Source organism: Dryas octopetala, chromosome 1 (assembly GCF_963921425.1).
Source record: "Dryas octopetala chromosome 1, drDryOcto1.1, whole genome shotgun sequence".
NCBI lineage: Eukaryota > Viridiplantae > Streptophyta > Magnoliopsida > Rosales > Rosaceae > Dryas > Dryas octopetala.
The window spans coordinates 10,213,170-10,233,192 of record NC_141366.1 but is presented as its reverse complement, the minus strand read 5'-3'; the positions used below and the strand labels follow the sequence as shown (position 1 = coordinate 10,233,192).

Genomic DNA, 20,023 nt, shown 5'->3' with positions numbered 1-20,023 from the left:
TCTTTCTTGTCTTATATCTATGTTGTCACTAAACTAGGCTTCATCCCACCTATACTAGGTGGTGCCAGGGTAGGCTAACGCAACATTATGTTGAGCACTGATGAGGATTAAAGTGAGCAATTTTCTGGCCACAGCAACAAGTGACAATATAGACCCAACCCTATCCACACTACACAATTTACATTTCAGTTGATGGTTATGGACAATACCATTTTGTTCTTACACAGGCATGAAAACGAGAGAACCTCATTGTGCTCTAGGGTGGGTACTGAGATTCTAACTTCTTTAATATGAAACTGATAACACCCCAGCTGAAACCACGATACTGAAGCCAACGAACAATCCTTGATTTCCTTGTCTCTTTAGGCACTTCTTGACCTCGGAGCCATTGCTTTGAGACCTGAACAAATAAATGATCCATTGAGAGCTTTGACAAGCCATGAATCGTCTCCTAATCCTCATCTGATTCTCCATCCTCGAAAACCAGTTTAATTGCCTTCTCAGCATCAAGTTCACTCACTCCCTTGTTGTAAAGTGCCTGATCCAACAATAATGCTTCATTATATAAAGGCAAAAATTTCACCGTTGCTAATATGGATAGTGGTTACTTAGCAATTTCTCTTGACTTGTGTGATCCTTTCTTATTGGTCTAGATTAGATTTTAAAAAGATAAACTCCAAAGAGATCTGGCTACCTAATGTAATATCAATACGATTACTCTTCTTATATTTCACCTCAAGTGAGCTCAAATGAGGCTGCACTGTGGCATGAGGATTAATGACAATTTCAGTCCTTCAACATATCAATTCTAATAAGTCATCTCAATCACCAAATTTATTTTCATACTGATATGGGATGGCTTACTTTCTTTATCCGCCTTGGTCCCCAACTTGAGGAAGACCATCTAGAACGAGAAAATGCTTCCGCATACAAGCTATCATTGATTAGCCCTCTATAATAAACCAAAACAGTCAAAATCACGTAAGATTCAAATGATATTCATACTATATATGAATGAGTGGAAATTCACCCAGATTTCTATAATCCATTTTTCTTGTGCTTCTTTTGAGTGGTAACTGAATTAATCATAAAACTTGCATTGCATGTAGCACCAGTTACTAAGACATTGTGACATAGTTACCCAAGAAAGTGGCTGCTTCCAAAGAAATGGCTGATGAGAGCCCTTCTTAACACAAGACATTCTTATAACTAGAAATATACCTGCTCATGAAGTCATTTATCACTGCCTCAATGGTATCTAGAGGAAATTCCTTTCCACATAATTTCTTTCTCAGTTCAACTGCTGTGAAAGCCCTACAAAGGAAAAAAAGTTCTTAAACAATTTTTTCTTCTTCATTCACAGGCAGACATCTTTATTTTCAAACTGCTAAAGCACCCTAAGTCCAGGGAACAATGTACTCAAAACCTTCAAACTGCTATGAATTCCAAAAGGTATCCTTAAACCTTCTAGCAGCACCACACCACATATTGAATCAACAATACATCAAACGTATACCAAAGCACAGCTATGAAGTTGCAGAACGTTCTAACCTGGTTGCAAGTAATTCTATAGCCGCTTTCTCAGCATCATGCTTAGTTTTACTACCTTGCAATACATCATGTTCGTGACATTTCTTCACTTGATGAATACTTAACTCTTCGAAAACCTCCTCAGGCTCTTCCATGAGTTCATAGCCTACAGCCCCCGAAAGATGATCCTTCTGATCTTCCAACTCTGGAGTTGCTATAATGTTTTGAAGCAAACCACTTATATTTTGTGCATAAACAGATCCCAAACTAAACTCGACAACCAAACAATAACAATAAGCTACAATTGCTAGGTGAAAGAGCATGTGTACATGTAATCATATAATCTACAACCATATATGTATGTTATGCAATCATTTTGCTTTTTCACTTGAGTTAAAAAAAAATAATACAATACCTTGCTCAAGATCATTAAACAATGAGTTATTATAGCGAATGTGATTTTGATTCTGAGGCTTCTCATCGAAATGCCTACTTTTCTGTACACCTCTTCTACATGGTTTAACCTCACTCTTCACTACAGACTCATCCGAAATTTCACAAAACTCTTTCTCTTCGGAACCCTTTGTCTGCGGAGAATTTTCCGATTTATTAACTTTAGAAGATTTCTTAGGAATGTACCTAACGGGACCCGATGAACTGCAATTTCTGCTTTTCAAGCATGTGATGGCACTTTTCTTCTTAACCCTACAAATGACATATTTAGTATTAAATACGACAACTTCCAATAATTAGCTCTGTTTCTACGCTGAATTTTCTGTTTTGTTCGTGAGAAAAATATACCAAAAGAAAAAAATGTGGAAACTTCAGTGATTGAGACTGAGAATAAAGAGCCCAAGTCGAACAACATGTTTACTAATTAGAGTTTTCGAAAGTACGAGAATTTCTCACCAGGGCATGAGGAGAACGCGACAGTGAAGCTGGAATTGGGCTTTGTAGCCGAGAATTCCCGGGCAAATTGCCATATTTGTGAGTTTTCAGAGACAAAGAATAAACCCTAATTTGAATGGTTTAGGGTTTGGCTGAATCGGCGCGAAACACAGTGTAGTTGAACGAACATGGATACAGCAAAGTGGACACGGGTATGCTTTGTGGGCATAATCCGCTTTAGACTTCTCAAGCCCAAATGACTGGTGCCCAAATTGAGAGGATTCTAAATGTACCCCAATTGCTTTCCATACCCCCCCATTCAATTTTTTTTTTTTTTTTTTGCCAAATCCCATTTTACCCTCAATTTTTTTTTTCAAAAAAAAAAAACCCACGACCCTTATTGGCCGGCCCCACCACCCCTCACTGTCCTGCCGGGTGGATGGGGGAAGGGAGGGAGGGAGGGAGGGAGGGAGGGAGGGAGGAGGGAAGGGTGGTGGGGTGGGTAGGGCACAGGTTTGGGGGGGGGGTGTTCTATATGCGTTTGTGTTTTTTCTTTTTCTTTTCTATAATTGGGGGAAAAAATGAAAAATTTAGGGAAACAAATTAAGAAGGACTTGCCTAACATGGGGATAGGAGAGGCAGTATCCCTCCCTCTCATCTCTGTCTTTGTCTCTTTTCCCCTCTCCCTCACATTTCTGTCTATATCTCTCTCTTGGGAGGAATGTCACATCCCCTATGACAGGGAGATGCAAGTTTTATTCAAACAAATTTTAGGGGATAGGGACAGGAATTGAGGGTACTTTTTCTTTTTCAGATAATGATATCTGAGCCCTAATTAGGCACAACAAAGATAACATAAATTATGTATAGGCATGGAGTCATGGACAATGGACTGGAATATGAATAATTCTAACGTATAGGTATTAAAACAAGTTCACAGCACTCAACAAGTCTCACTCAGTTTTCCAAGCATAAAAAAAATGGCAAAACCCTGTGGTTGATGAGCTATCTTTTGTTGAATCATATTGGTCGTGGCTGCTGCTGCTATAGCTTCCATCACTGCAATTTCTAACATCAGGGTCACTGTTATTAGACACCCAATCTAGCTTGCCTGGCTTGAAAATGAACAAGCCCTGCCCTGTGCCTTGGCTACTGAACAACCAATCATGCACATCCCACAAAATTTGAACTGGCTTGTCATTCATCACCACACTCTCATTCCCTCTAAACCTCCAGTTCAAGTTCATAACGCGAACGACCACAGCCCCATCCACACTAATCCACATTTCGGGTTCATTAGGCCCGGTCAGTGAAGTTTCAATGACAATGTCATGCTCTTTTTTCCCTACCTCCACCATGACTTTGCTCCAAAATAATCTTTTCCCATACACATGTTCCCTCTTGTACATCAACTTGGCCTCTTCCAAGGATGGTCTGCATCTAGTTCTCTTATAAGCATCTAACTTTAAATCCCCTAGCAGTAAAACCACCTCTTGCTTGGACACCAAGGCAACATAGTAATCTGAGCATGGCTCCGGGGTGCAGGACAATTTTGCCTGTCGGAAATCCCAGTAAACATCTACTCGTCCTCCATCTACCTCAAAGGATTTGAGACCTTTCTTGCCCCAAAATTGCCAAGATTTTAAGTCAATCTTGCAACTGTTGTGATTTTCTTGACAAGGCTTTTGCACTGTGATGCAAAGGGAATGGTTAGTGTGGTTTCTGCACCATGTCGCCGTGACATTGCAGCACATTTCTGCTACTTTGGCTTGATACGCATAGGTCACAGTGCTCTGAGGAGCTGCTGCCTTATCTGTTTCCTGTTCCTGCTGGCACACTTTATTGGCAGATGGTGTTTTTCCAGTCGAAAAGGGTACGGCTTCAAGAAGATGATTTGACATTGTCATCACAATGAAAAGACAGGTGGGATCATCTACTTCACCCAAATTACAGCACCATAAGCTCCCACTTTTTCAGAAGATAGAGATACTAGGCCATAGGCATGAGATTAAAAAAGACTAGCATACCAACCTTGGACCAAAATGGTGTTCCTGGACTGCTAAGGATTGGAGCAGACCAAATTCTTGAAGATGATTGAACAAACAAAATATGTAGAGTAAAGCCAAAGATCTCAAATTTTGGAGAGATCAAAATTGGTCGTAAGGGAGACTCGGAGAACAGGTTGACAGAAAACTACGATGTCAGGATGGAGCTTTTAGGAGAGCATAGGTTAATAGTTACATTGGGGAATAATGGCATAGCTGAGGCTGTCATTGAGGTGTGAGAAACAGAAACTTTCCAGAAATTTTATTCCTTCTGTTCTTATTTTTTTTCTATATATAGTGTCTCTTAACTTCCAGGCTGGTTGCATGGCTATATTATTGGCACTACAAGAATCGCCTTCATTTTCTTCAGACTAATTTTAGAAGCTATAATATGTCAGCACAATATTTATCCAATAAAAAAAACTACAGCAAAACGCTCCTAAGACAAGCTCTACAATAACTAACAAAAGTTTCAACATTGGTTTTTATTTTGACCTAAAACAGAATAGTATTTCTCCACCATCATAGTAAATCCAACAAGACAAAGGTGCCCAAAAAGAATATTAGCTGTTAAGTTTATAATTATTAGATTTATATGACTAATAGATATGCAATCACATACACATCCAAAAAAGAAAAGGGATATTTATAATAACTAAAATCAGCTTCCAGTATAAGGAAAAACTCAACTACTATATATATACCTTTGTTTTCTTGATTTACAAAAAGAGTGGTCCTAGAAAATAGAAAATACATAGGTAATTTAAAATTGAATTACACAGATCATCATTGTTTGATATAAGAGAAAAGGTTTAAGGGCATCACCTCCAGTAATAATCCTATGAATCCAGATACACCAGAATGCAACCTGGAACTCCAACATAAATAGCCACTATACAAAAAATATATTTAAAGAAGACTGAATGCATTGAAACTCCTCAAGGTAATATTAAAAATTTCCCGCGAGGTGTAGACCGGCTCCTTCTGAATTCAGTCACGGACATGTTGCTGCTTTCTTTCTGATATCGAGTTCCACCATTTGGAAGCTTGTTTTCAGTTTTCCCAGCCACTAAGGGTTCTGCTGCTTGCACTGGTCCTCTGCAAGTAACAGAATATACTATACTTATTAAGAATGAGCATACAAACAAACAAAAGGAAAGACCATTATTCCTTTTATACCTAAAATAAAAGGTAAACAAAGAAGTGCCTGATCCAAGTAACCAATTACTTGGCCACTCAGGAGAAAGTTGTTCATCATACCGTGGTTCAACATTTATGTAGTTCCTTGGCAAGTTTTGCCGAAGCTTTTTCCCCATCAAAGAATTATGCAGGGGTGAACCAATGGGGATATGCTCATTTTCTGGCTCGGAGAAGTCACTCTTTCGAGCCTCCTCCATCTTTTCACCAGCATCCAAGTCAGAAAAAAATGGTGTCACTGCATCAGACTTTTGAAGCCTAGCTGGTATTCGGTTTTGCTTGGCCTTAGCCTTACTCTCATTCTTGCTTTTTCTAATACCACCTTGTCTTACATTAAGAGCTTGCTTAAACTGCTCTTCTTCATGTTCTGGGTAAACTTTCTTGGAGCTGGCCTTCTGGAGGCTGTACAATGCACCAGAAATGTCATCATGCTTTGTTGGTTCTTGTGAACTGATGCATACTCTCGAATAGTTATCATTTGATGGGATCGCTGGCATGGTCGCGAGAGATTTATTGATGGGTACTCTAGCTGGAAATGGTAGTCTTGCAATCGGATGGTTTTCATTTGTGTCAGCCTTAACTCTGCTTCTGATGAGGGCCCCTCTATCAGTAGATATGGATCTCCTAACAGGAGGGGATGGTAATCTTTCTTCAGCTAGAAATGGCATTTTTGGTATAATCTCTTTCTCACTGAATGCAGAGGGAAACCTCGACCTCCTCTGCTTGCCCGAAGAACAACTTCTTGCCTGAATACCATCAAATTTTGGCACAAAAGCAGATGAAATTTTATAATGTGCTATCTCACAATAGATATGCTAACTTTACATATGTTTGCATTAGCTAACCTCCCAAGTCTAGTGGAAGTGTAAACTGTGTAACACTACTTCTCAAGAAAAATTTAGTTTCAATTTTTAACTATTTCATTGGCATGAGGGAATGTACCTGTCCATTTCTCACTTTTCTCAATCTAGTAGCTTTTTAACTGAACTAAAATTGTGTGCTTCAATATGCTATCAAATACAGAATGGAATGAAAAGACATATAGTTCTGTACAAATTACCTCAGTAATCTTAGTATCATCCAAGGGTCGATGACAGGTTTCAGGCTTTGAACTGTTGCTAATACCATTTCTCGGTATACGAAAAGGTGAAACAGCTCTTGACTTTTGGGAATCTATGGTGTTTCGTGCTCCACCTTTGAATTGTTCTAGTTCAGTTTCCTTCCTCTCCAATGCCAGTTTAAGATTTGAAATCTATACAGATATAAATTTATTTTTAAGCACCACAATAAAGAGAAGTTCAAAGTGGAACTGCATAAAAGAAAGATCAAATAACCTCTTCTTTAAGCTCCCGGATTTCACTCGTTTCTTTGTTAGAACGAGCTGCCCCAAGCTCTACGGAGGCAACCCTCTCTGCAAACTTGAGTGTACTAATTGTCTCCCCAAGAGCATTAAGTTCGGGATTTATATGTACAAACATCAATGTTTTGGCTTGACCACCTAAGCATAGACAAAAGTTATATATTAGTAAACAATATAAATACCTATTAAGACAATCAACATTCCAGCTCAAGATAATATATGCTTGGCATTTGCAATAGTGGATTATTTTGTATAACAAAAATAGCATCACGTCTTAGTCTTAATAATATGCCTATACATGGAATTTTGAAAGCCACTAGACGATCAATTTGTTTTTCCTTACAAGGGAGTGATTACTACCATCAACCAATTACAGTAACTTGAAAAAATAACAAGAAAATAAAAATTAGAAAATCTTTTATTAAAGCATATGTTTTATCATTACCTAAAGAATCTTGCAAGACTTGAGTAAGTTTGCTATTTCTGTAAGGAACATGTGTACTCTTTTGTGCAAGAGCAGAGATAACATCTCCAAGTGCAGAAAGTGATCTATTTATATGTTGGGCTTCCTTTAGTCTCTCACCAACAGCTTCAGATTTATCAACCCTCTCACTCCCAGCCAAATCCACAAGATGGAGGCAACCCCTTAGAATAGATTCAGAAGCCAACTCTTTCCCCAATATATGAATTGTTAAGACACTGCAAAATAAATTGCAAACCCACAAATCACTAGTTAGACTAATTTAAGATAACAATACTGCTGAAACTTCAAAAAAGAATAGAAATCATCTACCTATGTGACCGGCTACTCCGCTCATTTAGAGCTGTAGCACCAACAGCACGATTCTTTTGGCCAATTTTCATCAAATCAAGAACATCTTGAGTACAGGTAACTGGAACCAAACTTGCATCAGGTACATTAAGGCCATTCAACTGAGACTTGTTTCGTATATCTAATGTACAAGTAGTTAAGGTAATAAAGTGACAACACAGTATACAGCTTTAAATCCATAACACCTAAATTCAAACTCAAATTGGAGAAAGCTTATAAGAATAGTAAGGATATCTTCTGCTAGAACCATCACTGACTAAAAGGTCTCTCACTTGTTCATTGTATATTTCTATCATTTGTACTGCAACTTCATATCTTATAATGTCCACCCTGGCCTTTGATATTTGAAATAAGTCACGCAGGGCTCTATAGTTCACACCCCATGTCTCTTCAGTTGTCAAATCAGGGCCACTCTGTGTAAGGGTAACAAGTAGTTCATATTAAGCAAGAACCATGTTTCGATAAGCGAATCAACTGAAAGATATAGGTTACATTTGAAACCACATATATAATAATATAATACTTGATGCATCAAGTAGTATTCCAGCAACATGAGGTATGCATTAGTATTATACAATACTATCTAATAGCTATTTTCACAACTACAATAGGTTGTATTACCATTGTGTATGTTTTCCCCGAACCAGTCTGCCCATATGCGAAGATGCATGCATTATAACCATCTAAAACAGACCTGACCAATGGTTGAGTGTCGGCATATATTTGCTCTGCACATAGTAGGGAAGAGAGATCATAAATAATTTATGAGGCAAAAAACATTAGGATATACACTTTACAAAAGAAACAATAGAATACCTTGTGTGACATTTGTTCTAAACACTTTGTTAAAAGTAAATACCCTTCTTGCGTCTTTGCCTTGTTTAAGGGGATTGACAATCATGATATTTCCATTTTCTCCAATATAATCCACAGTGGACTGGCCATTTGATTGCCCTGGTAACGAGGGTCTCACTCTGCAATAAACTCTAATTGTTCCTGTAAAAGGGCAAATTCTTTAATTAAGCTTCATATCCTAGAATATTAGATAATTCATTAAGTTGGGATGATGTGGATACCTTTGAGGTCTTGCACTTGATTATAAAGAAGTCTGTTCTCTTCAAGAACTCTATGGTAGGAAGAGGATGTCACTTGAAGGCCTTTAATGTGATGCGCTGAGACAAAAGAAAGTGTAAGATCATCCAATCCTTAAAAGTAACATAATACAACTAAATGATCCCTTTTCTATTTGACAAAAATATTCTCAAGGCAGATTAAATCTTTAGAATATTACGTACCAAGCCTTCTAAGTTCCTCCTCCCAATTTGAATGAGCTTGTTTGACTTCATGTTTTGTCTCATAAAAAGATGACTTTAGCTCCTAAATATATTCAAGACAGACAAAACAATTACAAGAAAGTAAGATACAAATACAATCATACAACCATTTGGCAAAAAAAAAAATTGAATAACCAAAAGAAGACTATAGTACTTATCAATAGGCCAAGGCAGCACAATTAAAATGACTTCCACCCTGAAATGGGTTCTACTGATCAAGCATGCCCTGGACAACCTCCTCAGTTTTCCTAATTATACTTGTAGGAAATAGAGCATTGCATATTCTCACCTCAAGTTGCTTCTGTTGAATGTGAATTACTTCTTCGTGAACAGATGAGTGACTAATACTATGCCGAACAGCCTCACGCTTCCCACCACAAATACAGAATTTGGACAGATCACTTGACACCAGACCACTTCTTTGACCCAGATATTGTGAAATGGCTTCTACAAATTCAGATTTTGATAGACCACCAATATCTCCTCTCAGTAGTTTCTTCAGAAACAGGCCAAGCTGCAAAAAGTTGTAAAAGACAAGATTATTTCCATGTGGTGGCGATGATCATAAGAAATTCCTACTTGCATAAAAAAACTGATCCCATGGAAGTAGTGTAATACAATACTAGTAACAAGAAACACTGTGGGACTAAAACTTTTTACTAACCTGGGTGCCTTGAGAAACAAGCAGTGCTGAGAAATCCTTGACAACCTTACTGAGCAAAGTATCTATTACCTACCCATTTTTGCCACTAAACTAAATCAGAATCCATAAAACAATACAATCTCCATTCAATAAATATAAAAGAAATGTAGATTTGTCTTGTGTTTTTTAATTTATGAACATAGAATCATGTATATAGTAAGGATCTTACCTACCATTGCATTCAAGGGCAGTTCTTCAATCCCATGAGTCTCTCGAAGGTAAGCTTGTAGAAGTCCAAGTCCAAAACGATCGAAAAGGAAAGCCAGAGCATTGGCAGTTCGGGATTCTTCAATTGAGACCTCACTAGAAAGATGAAGAAATTCCAATAGTTGTTCAAACTGCGATGATTCAGATTCATCTATCGACTCATCAGCACTTTCACTACCTACTAAGGAGGATGGTGACCCTTTTGGGAAGGATGTGATCCTCACAGTCCCTCCATACCTCCAAACTCCAATTCCACCTGCTTGCTTCCATTCATAATATCCTTTGAGACAAAGAATGCAGTCCACAACTTTACTTGACGAGCCTCCCTGTAAATCCAAATCTCTCAAAATCCAAAAGATGAAGAGCAGCACACAAATGCAGTACAAATGCATGTTTAATGTTTTATTGCAAATGTTGCAAACTATGATAGAATCCAACCTTCTCCAAATCAGACGCTTCAAATGTTAAGAGCTTCATGTCTTTAACAGCCTCAAGGAAATTCCTCATGTTCTCAAAATACTGAATTGCAGACTGTGCTGCCCCCTCTGTTGACTGAACTGCAATAATTGGATTTTCCACCACCTATTTTGATATCCAATAAAGAAATAAGAGGGAAAAGAATGAAAGAAAGAAAGTAACCCATGTGAAAATTAGAGGAATCAATTGTTAGACAGCCATTAGCCCCAAACATAAGCTAGTAGGTAATGAACCAACAACATATGTCAAACTAGAACCCCGAAAATATAAAACAAAAAAAAACCATCACAAATTCTCGAAAATAATCAAGTTATGATGACCAAGAATCATGCATGGTGGCAAAGATGAAACGAAATTCCTTGTGATGCAAACTACTGGGAGTTCATCATGCATGTAATTAAAACTCTAAGTATGAAGCATTAGTGTGAGTATTTATAACCTTGAGAACAGCACCAGGATTGACTTTGTTGAGGACGTTGCAGAGAATAAGGCCATTGCGGAGTGCAAGGCGGAACTCTTCTTCAGACGGTTCTTTGGACAGTGTTTCTGAGGCGCCATAGTCCATCTTCCGCAGCCATTCTGCTGCTTGGTATCGCCTTGAAGCTAAAAAAACACAATCACAATTATCACACACACACACAAACAATCACATACACAGCGTCTCACTTGATTAAAGAACCAAATTTTAATTAGTGAACTTTGTGTTTTGTATTCTATTATTTTTGGGTTCCTTTTAGCATTTCACCTCAAACCAAAAATTATGTCCAATATATCTGTGCCCAGAATTAGGTATGGCATTGACCATTTCTAATGCATCACATGATTAAGTTCTTGGAGTCTAATAATATTTGGACCGTCTGAATGATAACTTCTCTTTATTTTATTTTTTTATGAAACAAATGGTCAAACTTTATAAACGAGTTGACAGTACTATAGCTATTACTGGTTGTAATGTTTATTATAATCTGCAACAAGTTGACAAGGGGTATTCTGCAAATTAATTATAATCTAGACCCTCTTTCGGGAAATATGTATTTTGTACAAGATTAGATGGGTTACTTTGGACCCACCCACCCATTTTTGGTAGGTCCAAATCATCATAGGTGAGAGATTATTATGGTCCATCCCCGCATACTGCGCAACATTATGAGGCGCTACACAATCTTTTTCCAATTAAGAATTCCATTCTTCATTTTCTACGAAAACTTTTAGATTATTATTCAAAAAATATATTTTTTCTGTGAAAATTATTCAAAAATATTTATTTTTGCAAAAACACAAAATTTATAAACTATCTCATAGAATTGAAATGGCATTTGTAACATGTATCACATTTTTTGTTGGGTACGACATGTGTTACATTTTCTTTTCTACTCCCAATAAGCTGGTAAATTCTCCTTAATTGATATAATATTATTACTATGCAAACATATTTTGGTAATTAAATTAAAAAAAAATGTAAAAGTACAAAAACCCATCTCCCAAAAATGAATATTTAGAACTAAAACCTTGGAAGAAGAGTCTACTGATTTTAATGTTTTTTATACAGAATTGTTTAATAGCAGTAGAACTGTAGAAGTAGATGAACTAGCAGTACTGATTTTAAATTTTAAGTTTTTATACCAATCTGATATATAAAAAAGTGCTACAAATTGTGTAATAGCAGTAGAAGTAGATGAACTAAAAGTAGTGTACCTGCTTCTTCGGCTTTTCTTTGAGCCATTTCATAGTCATTGATGAACTCCTCTGCGTTTGCAAATGGAGCCTCATTGTTGGAGATTAGAGCCTTCAGCCCTCTCAGATTCTTGCTGGGACTTGTGAAGATTGAATTGGAGTAGTGGCTTTCTTGTGGCATTTTTGGTGTCTCCAAGAAACAGTACTACTGCTTATTTCTTTATTCTGCAAACTGCAACGATTCTCTTGTACTGCAATTAAAAGAACAAATTAACAGAGAATTGGACAAAAAAAGCTCATTCAACTGCACAGTCATATTAAATTTGAAACACTCATATTCACGAAATGTGACTTTTCCCTGAATACGTGGTTTAAATTCACAGAATGATAACAAAACATTGTTTGTAAAGTTGGTAAGAGAGCTAAAGAAACAGAGATAGTGAGAGAGAGAGATAGAGAGTTTGAAGGCATAAGCGAAAAATAAAACAATATGTACTTAATTTGCAGAGACAAGAAAGCAGCAGATGAATTTAGAAACAATATTGATCTGAATGACAGAATGAGTGCAGTTATGTGTTTGTGAGGGTCTACCTTTAAAGGGTCTTCAAGTTGTGGAAAAACCAGCCCAAGAAAAAATGGTACAATTTGAGTTGGAGTTTGAATGAATGAGAGGTAGGTATATATGGCTTTCAGTGAACTTAGATCTGATGATCTGGCCCAGAAATGGAAGGTGAAAGCAAGCTCTCCGTGTGTTTGTGAAATGAGCATTCAAAGTTTACTAGAAGTTCATTGCCTCATTCAATGCTCTCCTATGTGAGAGGAAGAGAAAGAGATCGAGTCTACTTTGAGAAGAATATTAAAGACCAACCTGAAAATTGAAACGTTGCTGTCTCATGGAATGGTTGAGGGGGGTTAGGAAAACAACAACAACAAAAAAAGTCAAAGTTGAGGGTGAGTGAGTTTGACTTGGATCTTGTCCCTCCAAATGGCATCAATCAGATTGTGTCAAGTGTAGTCTTATGTTGGGCCCTTTGATCTTTGGACTGGACGGCAGGATTTATGCTTTATAAAAGCCTTGTTCTTTGGACTATAATGTTGCGATTGCATGGTTGGTCCTCTATGTTTAATGGTGTTGGCCAACTACACGGTGAAACAGCCATAATTCAAAACCATACTATGTTGTTAAAATGCTAATATATATGAACCATCGAACTTTAATAACAGTTCAACAACACAATATTCATTACATAACAAATTAAACAAAAACATGGTTAACTATTGTTCACTTGGTAACTTAATAAGAATACCAAGTTTACAACTCCCCAAATAGATTCCTCTAATAAAAGTAATTAATTATTCAGTTAAGCTTATTTTGGTGCTAGTATATATATAAGCACTAGAAAATTAGGCTTAATTATCGATTTACCACCCAAAATTGTAACTCATTCTCACTTTACTACCTGAAAGTTTTTTTGTCCCAGATTACCACCTGTAACTTACATCCGTGTCCCATTTTACCTTGTTCCGTCAACAATTCCGTTAATGCTGACGTGGCGCGCTGGATGTGCGCCACGTGTCACATCTTTTTTATATTTTTTGATTTTTTTGATTTTTCTATTTTTATAAACTTTGAAAATTAATTAAAAATAGCTCCGAACTTAGAAAAATATACGGAAAATTCCTACCGACTTGTCTTACCTAGTACTAATTTACTATGGGGTCAAAATGCCAATTTTCCTTCTAAAAATTTCCAAAAAATTTGGAAAGTCCAAATTTATTTGTAAAAAATTAAAATACTCTAGACTCTTTGAAAATTCATAGAATAATCTCCCGAACTCCAAAAAATATGAGGTCTGCACCGTTAGTCTTCTAAAAACTAACATTACCTTTCTCGTGAACACTTGCTACCCAAAAGACCTCTCGGTCTTAGAGAAAAATAAAATTCCCTATAAAATAAATTCTAGAAAAATTCTAAAATTTCTGTAAAGTCTCGAAATAATTCTCTAAAACAAGCTTTTGGTAATTTTTCAAAATATTTTTGAGAATTTGTCCAAGAGTTTACGAAAATTCTAGAATTTATTTAATAGAGGAAAATTTATTTTAATTTTTTAGAAATAAATTTGAACTTTCTTTGAAAATTTTTAGAGGGCAAATTGGTAATTTAACTTTATAGAAAATTAGTGCTAGTCAAGACGAGTCCGTAAGAATTTTTCGTGTATTTTTCTGAGTTCGGAGCTATTTTTAATGAATTTTCAAAGTTTATAAAAATAAAAAAATAAAAAAATGCGAAAAAATAAAAAAAATATGTGACACATGGCGCACATCTAGCGCGCCACGTCAGCATTAACGGCCAGATCGTCAGCATTAACGGAATTGTTGACGGAATAAGGTAAAATGGGACATGTATGTAAGTTACAAGTGGTAATCTGGGACAAAAAAACTTTCAGGTGGTAAAGTGGGAATGAGTTACAGTTTTGGGTGGTAAATCGATAATTAAGCCAGAAAATTATACATATTTCTTCTCACTCAACATGAATTTTAAATGACCTATTTGCCCCCATGAGTACTGTAGCCCTGCAGGTGTCAATCAGGTAAAGTAAGTTGTAATGCTTTCAATTAATTTCTTCAGCTGGTGGGTAGCTAAGCTGGGTCACATTCTTCATGGGAATAAAGGCAAAATTGAAAGTGTACGTTAGGTTTTTTTTTTTTTTTTTTTTTTGAAATAAAGAAGAGGCAAATTCAATTCCAATGAGGTCCACTTTCGAACGTTGGATCCCCCACTTTTAAATGATTGCGGAGGGAAAGCTTTTCAAATCTTTTTTACATTTTGTACCCCATTTAATGGACCACTTTGTGGAAGGTTCTCTCTATCAAATTATGGGCTTGGATTACTTTTTATTAACTAATTTTTCTTTGGATTGGTTAAAGTTAATTATGTGGGAGAAGATCAAGACTTCTCTTATAAGCATCTATGTCCCTTGGCCTGGGTCAAATTTGTTACAGTTAAGGACAACAAAAGAGTGAGTTAGTATATAGTGAAAGACTTACCTTGTAGATTCATAGAGAACTCAATGGTTCTTGATGTTGAAGATCATGATTAAGAAACATAATTATCATATTGATAGCACTCATGACTCGTATTGGGTACAACTTGTCTTTGCAAAACTGACTTATTAATAAAAAACCAAAAACTTTTGTAATAACCCAAAATACTGGTATGTTCTATTTTTTCAGTGTGGAATATTAGGATTTTAACATTTTACTACATTAAATTCCAAAATAGTTATTTCCATTTCTTTTTTTTTTCTTTTTTTTCAGAAAGATTATGTTGTTGCATGAGATAAAATGATTATTTGGGTCCCCATTATCATTCACACATGCGAGTGGCTAGCCCCTTTTATATGCGTGGCTTAGGTAGGTTTTGATTGCGGGCATCTCAACTAGTACCACAATATGTGAGAAACAAACACAAAAGAGAAGTTCAATCCATATAAACTTATAAGCAGCGGCACGCCTGATAGTGTTGTTGGTGAGAACAGCTTCGATGAAGTAAAAAAATACCATAATTCCTTTAAAATACTAATTACGGCCAAAGTTTTCATTTTTTTTTTTTTTAATTTTAAGTACTGCTACACTTATCAAATATATTTGTTAGATGCTAATATGTGTAAAACCATATTATTTAGTGAGCAAATATAATGAATGAATTTAGTCGTATTAAAGTAAATTTGTTTTTATTTTAGAGGAGGTTTTCCATATGGGAAAAGGCCTTGAAACTCTAACATATGGCCAGTGGTCCAGGTGAAGAAAGTGTTCCTCCTTTGGGCTCTAAACTGCATGACATATGAATTATCAAATCTTGGCTGAATCATTTTGAAGTGTGGTGAAACTTTGCACCCATGAAAAAGTAAAGTTCTGAGATGTAGTTTAGCAAGAAGCCCATTTAGTAGCAGGCCAACTTGGGCCAATCTTCAGTATGACAGCCACCATACCATATATAAGTTGCATTCTTTCTTTCTGCTCTCAACATGTTAGTTCAGGATAACTATTTAAACATTTTATTAAACAAATCTCTTACTAAGGTAAGATTCACTCGAGTTCCTACATCTACAAATAATTTTCATCTTTATGTATATATGAGATTAAAAATAAGAAGATTTAGAGTCCAGTCTATTTTATGAGTCTTTCTTAAATTATGATCAATAAATATAATAAATATAGCATTATCCAATAATTTACGAGAATGAATATCCACGTAAAATATAAGTTGATAAACAGTAAGAGAAATGAGACACAACTACTACACAATAGAACTACCACCACCCATGTCAGCTACTTTAATTTGTTGGGCCAAAAAGAAATAGGTCCGGCCCAACAACAGAATTTTCTAGAGTTTATGGCACATCACATGTGATAATTGGAAATAGTATGGCAATAAGGTGGGGAATTGAAGTTGTTCAATAAAAGTGGATACAGCACAAAAAACGTGGATATATATACACACAAGCGAAAGTGGCATTAAAGATAATGCCCCACAACAGCCTCCCACTGCTTATCGACCAAGGCTTGCCATTGCCTTCAAAGTTCAATCTGAGCCGATTATGCATGTTGTGTACACCATGTTGTTGTTAGGGTTTAATGAGTATTTTCTTTTGGTGTCAATAGAAGTTTCTTAATTAGACAAAGTGTGTCTTTGTTATTGTTATGGGTGGTGAAATTAGTTCCTTAATTGCTCTCCATCCCCTAATTATAGTTAATACAACAATATTTGGCTTCACGGAGGAGCTCCTCTAACCCTATCTTACAAAAAATATGACATTCTTTTGCTTTTTATTTAATGTATAAATTCATTTTTTATTTTATTTAAAATAAAAAGATTGAACTGAGTTGAATTTTTCTCACCAAAAATGAAATAAAAGATAAAAAAAAAATACATATTTTTGTGCAATGTGGTTGAAGGAGCTCCTCCTTGAGGGAATGGAGCCAAGTATTATTCATACAAAAATTGCAAATTATCATTCTAGACAAGTACAAAGGCAATTTTGGAGCTACATCAACTAACAACTAATAGTGATATTGGGAGTCACACATTTTCTCAAATTTTAAGTTCAAATCTCCTAACTTTAATTGTTGGTTTAAAAAAAAGGACTTTATTTTTCAGTGAAAGAGAAATAAAGAATTAAATTATCCATTGACAGATGGATTATGGAGAGAGTTGTGCAGTATCCAAATACCAATTCCCAATCAGAGAGAGATCAATGCGTGTAAAATTGAGCCATGTTTTTGTTCAGTATGTTGCAGTACGTGTGCTGCATCGATCAACATTGGTGTGGTGTCAATCGGAGGATTAAGATTTGGATGTTTCATCAGAAAACTTCATCCTTTTCGTTTAGTCTACCTCTCTATCAATTTAACCAAGAGGCTACTTCATACTTATATTCAAGAATTATGCTCCTTTGTCGCTCATCATTTGGTGTAGTATGGAAATACATTTCATTAGAAGAGGTCTTAAGACTCTTAACTTTGACTCTTATAGAGGAGAGTGTATACAATTTTAAACAGAATATAAAAAAAAAAAATTTACAGCACTAGAATATATATAAAGAACAAAAATTCAATTATTGGAGTCAATTTTGATTCATTATTAACCAAGTCAAATAGTTTAGGGCATGTTTGGTATTCAATTTAAATTTTTTTTTTTTCAAAAACAAAAAAACAAGTTTTAGTCAAGAAAACGTATTTGGTAGATCATTTTCAAAAACAGTTTTTATAAAAAAATTCAAAAACATATCTCTTTTTCAAAACGATAAAACATCGTTTTTTTTTTTACACTTTCTTCTTTCTTAGCTGTCATCATTTTTTAAATTTAAAAATTATTTTCAAATTTCATACCAAATACATTTTCAAATTTTAAAAATTGATTTTGAAAACTCACATTAAAAAAAAAAAAATCTTAATTTTTGAAAAAAAAATTTGAGTAGGATACCAAACGAGCCTTTATTTTTATTTTTATTTTTTTTATAGCGGCAAGCCAAATCCTTAGCAACCTCTAGTTTCATTTTCATTATTTTGCTAAACGATAGAATAAATAATTTTGGACCAAAGAAAAAGATTACTAGTCATCTTCCTTTGAAGTCAACATAGATTCCCCTTTAAATCAAAATTTTAGAATCTCATTGCATTGAGCAAAAGGAGAACAAAGGTATATCCGTATATGAAAACTCCCTATCAATCTCTTTCTCGACAAAGGTAAAATGACAAACATTGTTTTTTTTTTTTTTTTTTCAATCTCTAAAACTTTTGCTTATCCACTAGTCCTACACAATTTTAAGGAAAAAAAAAAATCCATCCTACTGTTTTTTTATTAATTATAATATTTTTATGCATATCAATTGTAATATTTAAGTAAGAAGATTTAAATTTGAAACTTTCAGGAAAATTATTTCAAAGTAATATTTAAGGATTCTTGTAAGAGAAGTTTTGGAGAACTAAGATTGAAAGCTTTAATTACTCTATAAAGATTTTCTTGGAGATATTTTTGCTTCTCGGTGCTAAAAAAAAAAAATTCGGAGAAAAATCCAAACAATCGTGAAAGCATCTTTTTTGTCTACAAAAGATCTTTTCGTCCTTGCTATTACGGTATTACCAATGTTTTGATAAGGCTTCAACTTCATGTAAAGATTGAAAAAAGAATAAAAAATATATTTTGTTACCAACATTTTTCATCTTTCATATATTTTCTTATTTCATCCAACATTATTGCACTCGAAATGATCCTTGGTGTGGAGAGTTGCTCACTTTTTTTTTTGTTCTGAATTTTAATATTTAGCCTGTCTTGCTGTGTAGAGTATAGTTGCTTTATCTTCAATTTTTATCTCTGACAAAAGAAATAAAATAATAATCCCTGAACGATAAAAAAGTAAATGGAGAAATTATGATAGTATGGGCCTATGGGGTAGTAAATAATCAACTTATTTATCTTTTGGTTAGCAAAAAAAACAAAAATTGTTCTTTTGGTAAGGTGGGGCCGAAGCCCAGAGGACACGAGACTAATAATGAACTTTTTTTTGGATGTGCTGAAAATAAGGCCCCAAATCTGCAATGTAAATAAAGAAACAAAGAATTTAAGTAATAGGAAAGGCGAGTTTATTTGCTCATTTTCGAAAGATAGTTTTACTTTTTTCCTCAAAAAAAAAAAAAAAGAAGATAGTTTTTTTTTTTTTTTCATATTATGATTTTCTACTTAATTTTTTTCATTTTAAGAACATAGGCCTAGGTTTATGATAATGAAAAAAGGGAAATATATGACTATATCAGTACCAAAATATTTAGATATGCACACGCATAAGAAAAATGTAGAAGATATGGAAAATCTATATACATAGGAAATTGTAGTCGTAAGCAATAACAAAATATTAATAATAATAACAAATCTTATATTAAAAGATATTCATTTAGATTTTAAATTGTAGATAAAAAAAGAAAGTTTTTAGATTTACGATTTTCCACAGACAATATCATAATTAAACTAAATTAAGGGAACTTACGCAAGTAGTTTTTGGGTGGTCGTAACATCGCCACATGATGCTATTAATTAATAAATATTAGAATTTTGTATATTTAACAATATTATATTTTAAATGTATAAAAATGTCATTCACCCTTATTATAATATATGGATTAGTAACAACATCGTAGTGATGTTATAATCGGGCACGTAGATAAATTAGTATATTTATTAATATTATGCCTTAAATTTATAAATTTGTTGTCCAT

At 34.8% G+C, this 20,023-nt stretch overlaps 3 protein-coding genes across 3 annotated transcripts; all 3 read right to left on the bottom strand.

The window, feature by feature from the left end:
• Nucleotides 1-316: 316 nt before the first annotated feature.
• Nucleotides 317-2,642, bottom strand: LOC147297644 (regulatory protein RecX family protein). The gene is made up of 6 exons (XM_086230221.1): nt 2,440-2,642; nt 1,946-2,235; nt 1,552-1,744; nt 1,222-1,314; nt 865-952; nt 317-538 (listed from the first exon to the last, which is right to left on the bottom strand). The coding sequence occupies exons 1-6, from the start codon at nt 2,511-2,513 to the stop codon at nt 452-454; spliced, it is 825 nt and encodes a 274-aa protein (XP_086086347.1). The 5' UTR covers nt 2,514-2,642; the 3' UTR covers nt 317-451.
• A 729-nt stretch (nt 2,643-3,371) lies between these two features.
• LOC147297643 (uncharacterized) lies at nt 3,372-4,319 on the bottom strand. The gene has a single exon (XM_086236891.1). The coding sequence runs from the start codon at nt 4,317-4,319 to the stop codon at nt 3,372-3,374; it is 948 nt and encodes a 315-aa protein (XP_086093017.1).
• Nucleotides 4,320-5,216: 897 nt separating this feature from the next.
• KP1 (kinesin-like protein 1) lies at nt 5,217-13,041 on the bottom strand. The gene is made up of 18 exons (XM_086230218.1): nt 12,839-13,041; nt 12,269-12,498; nt 11,013-11,176; nt 10,535-10,678; nt 10,063-10,422; nt 9,851-9,919; nt 9,476-9,700; nt 9,148-9,229; nt 8,929-9,024; nt 8,669-8,848; nt 8,474-8,580; nt 8,087-8,265; nt 7,814-7,978; nt 7,466-7,719; nt 6,995-7,158; nt 6,721-6,912; nt 5,724-6,406; nt 5,217-5,561 (listed from the first exon to the last, which is right to left on the bottom strand). The coding sequence occupies exons 2-18, from the start codon at nt 12,426-12,428 to the stop codon at nt 5,402-5,404; spliced, it is 3,384 nt and encodes a 1,127-aa protein (XP_086086344.1). The 5' UTR covers nt 12,429-12,498; nt 12,839-13,041; the 3' UTR covers nt 5,217-5,401.
• Nucleotides 13,042-20,023: the final 6,982 nt, after the last annotated feature.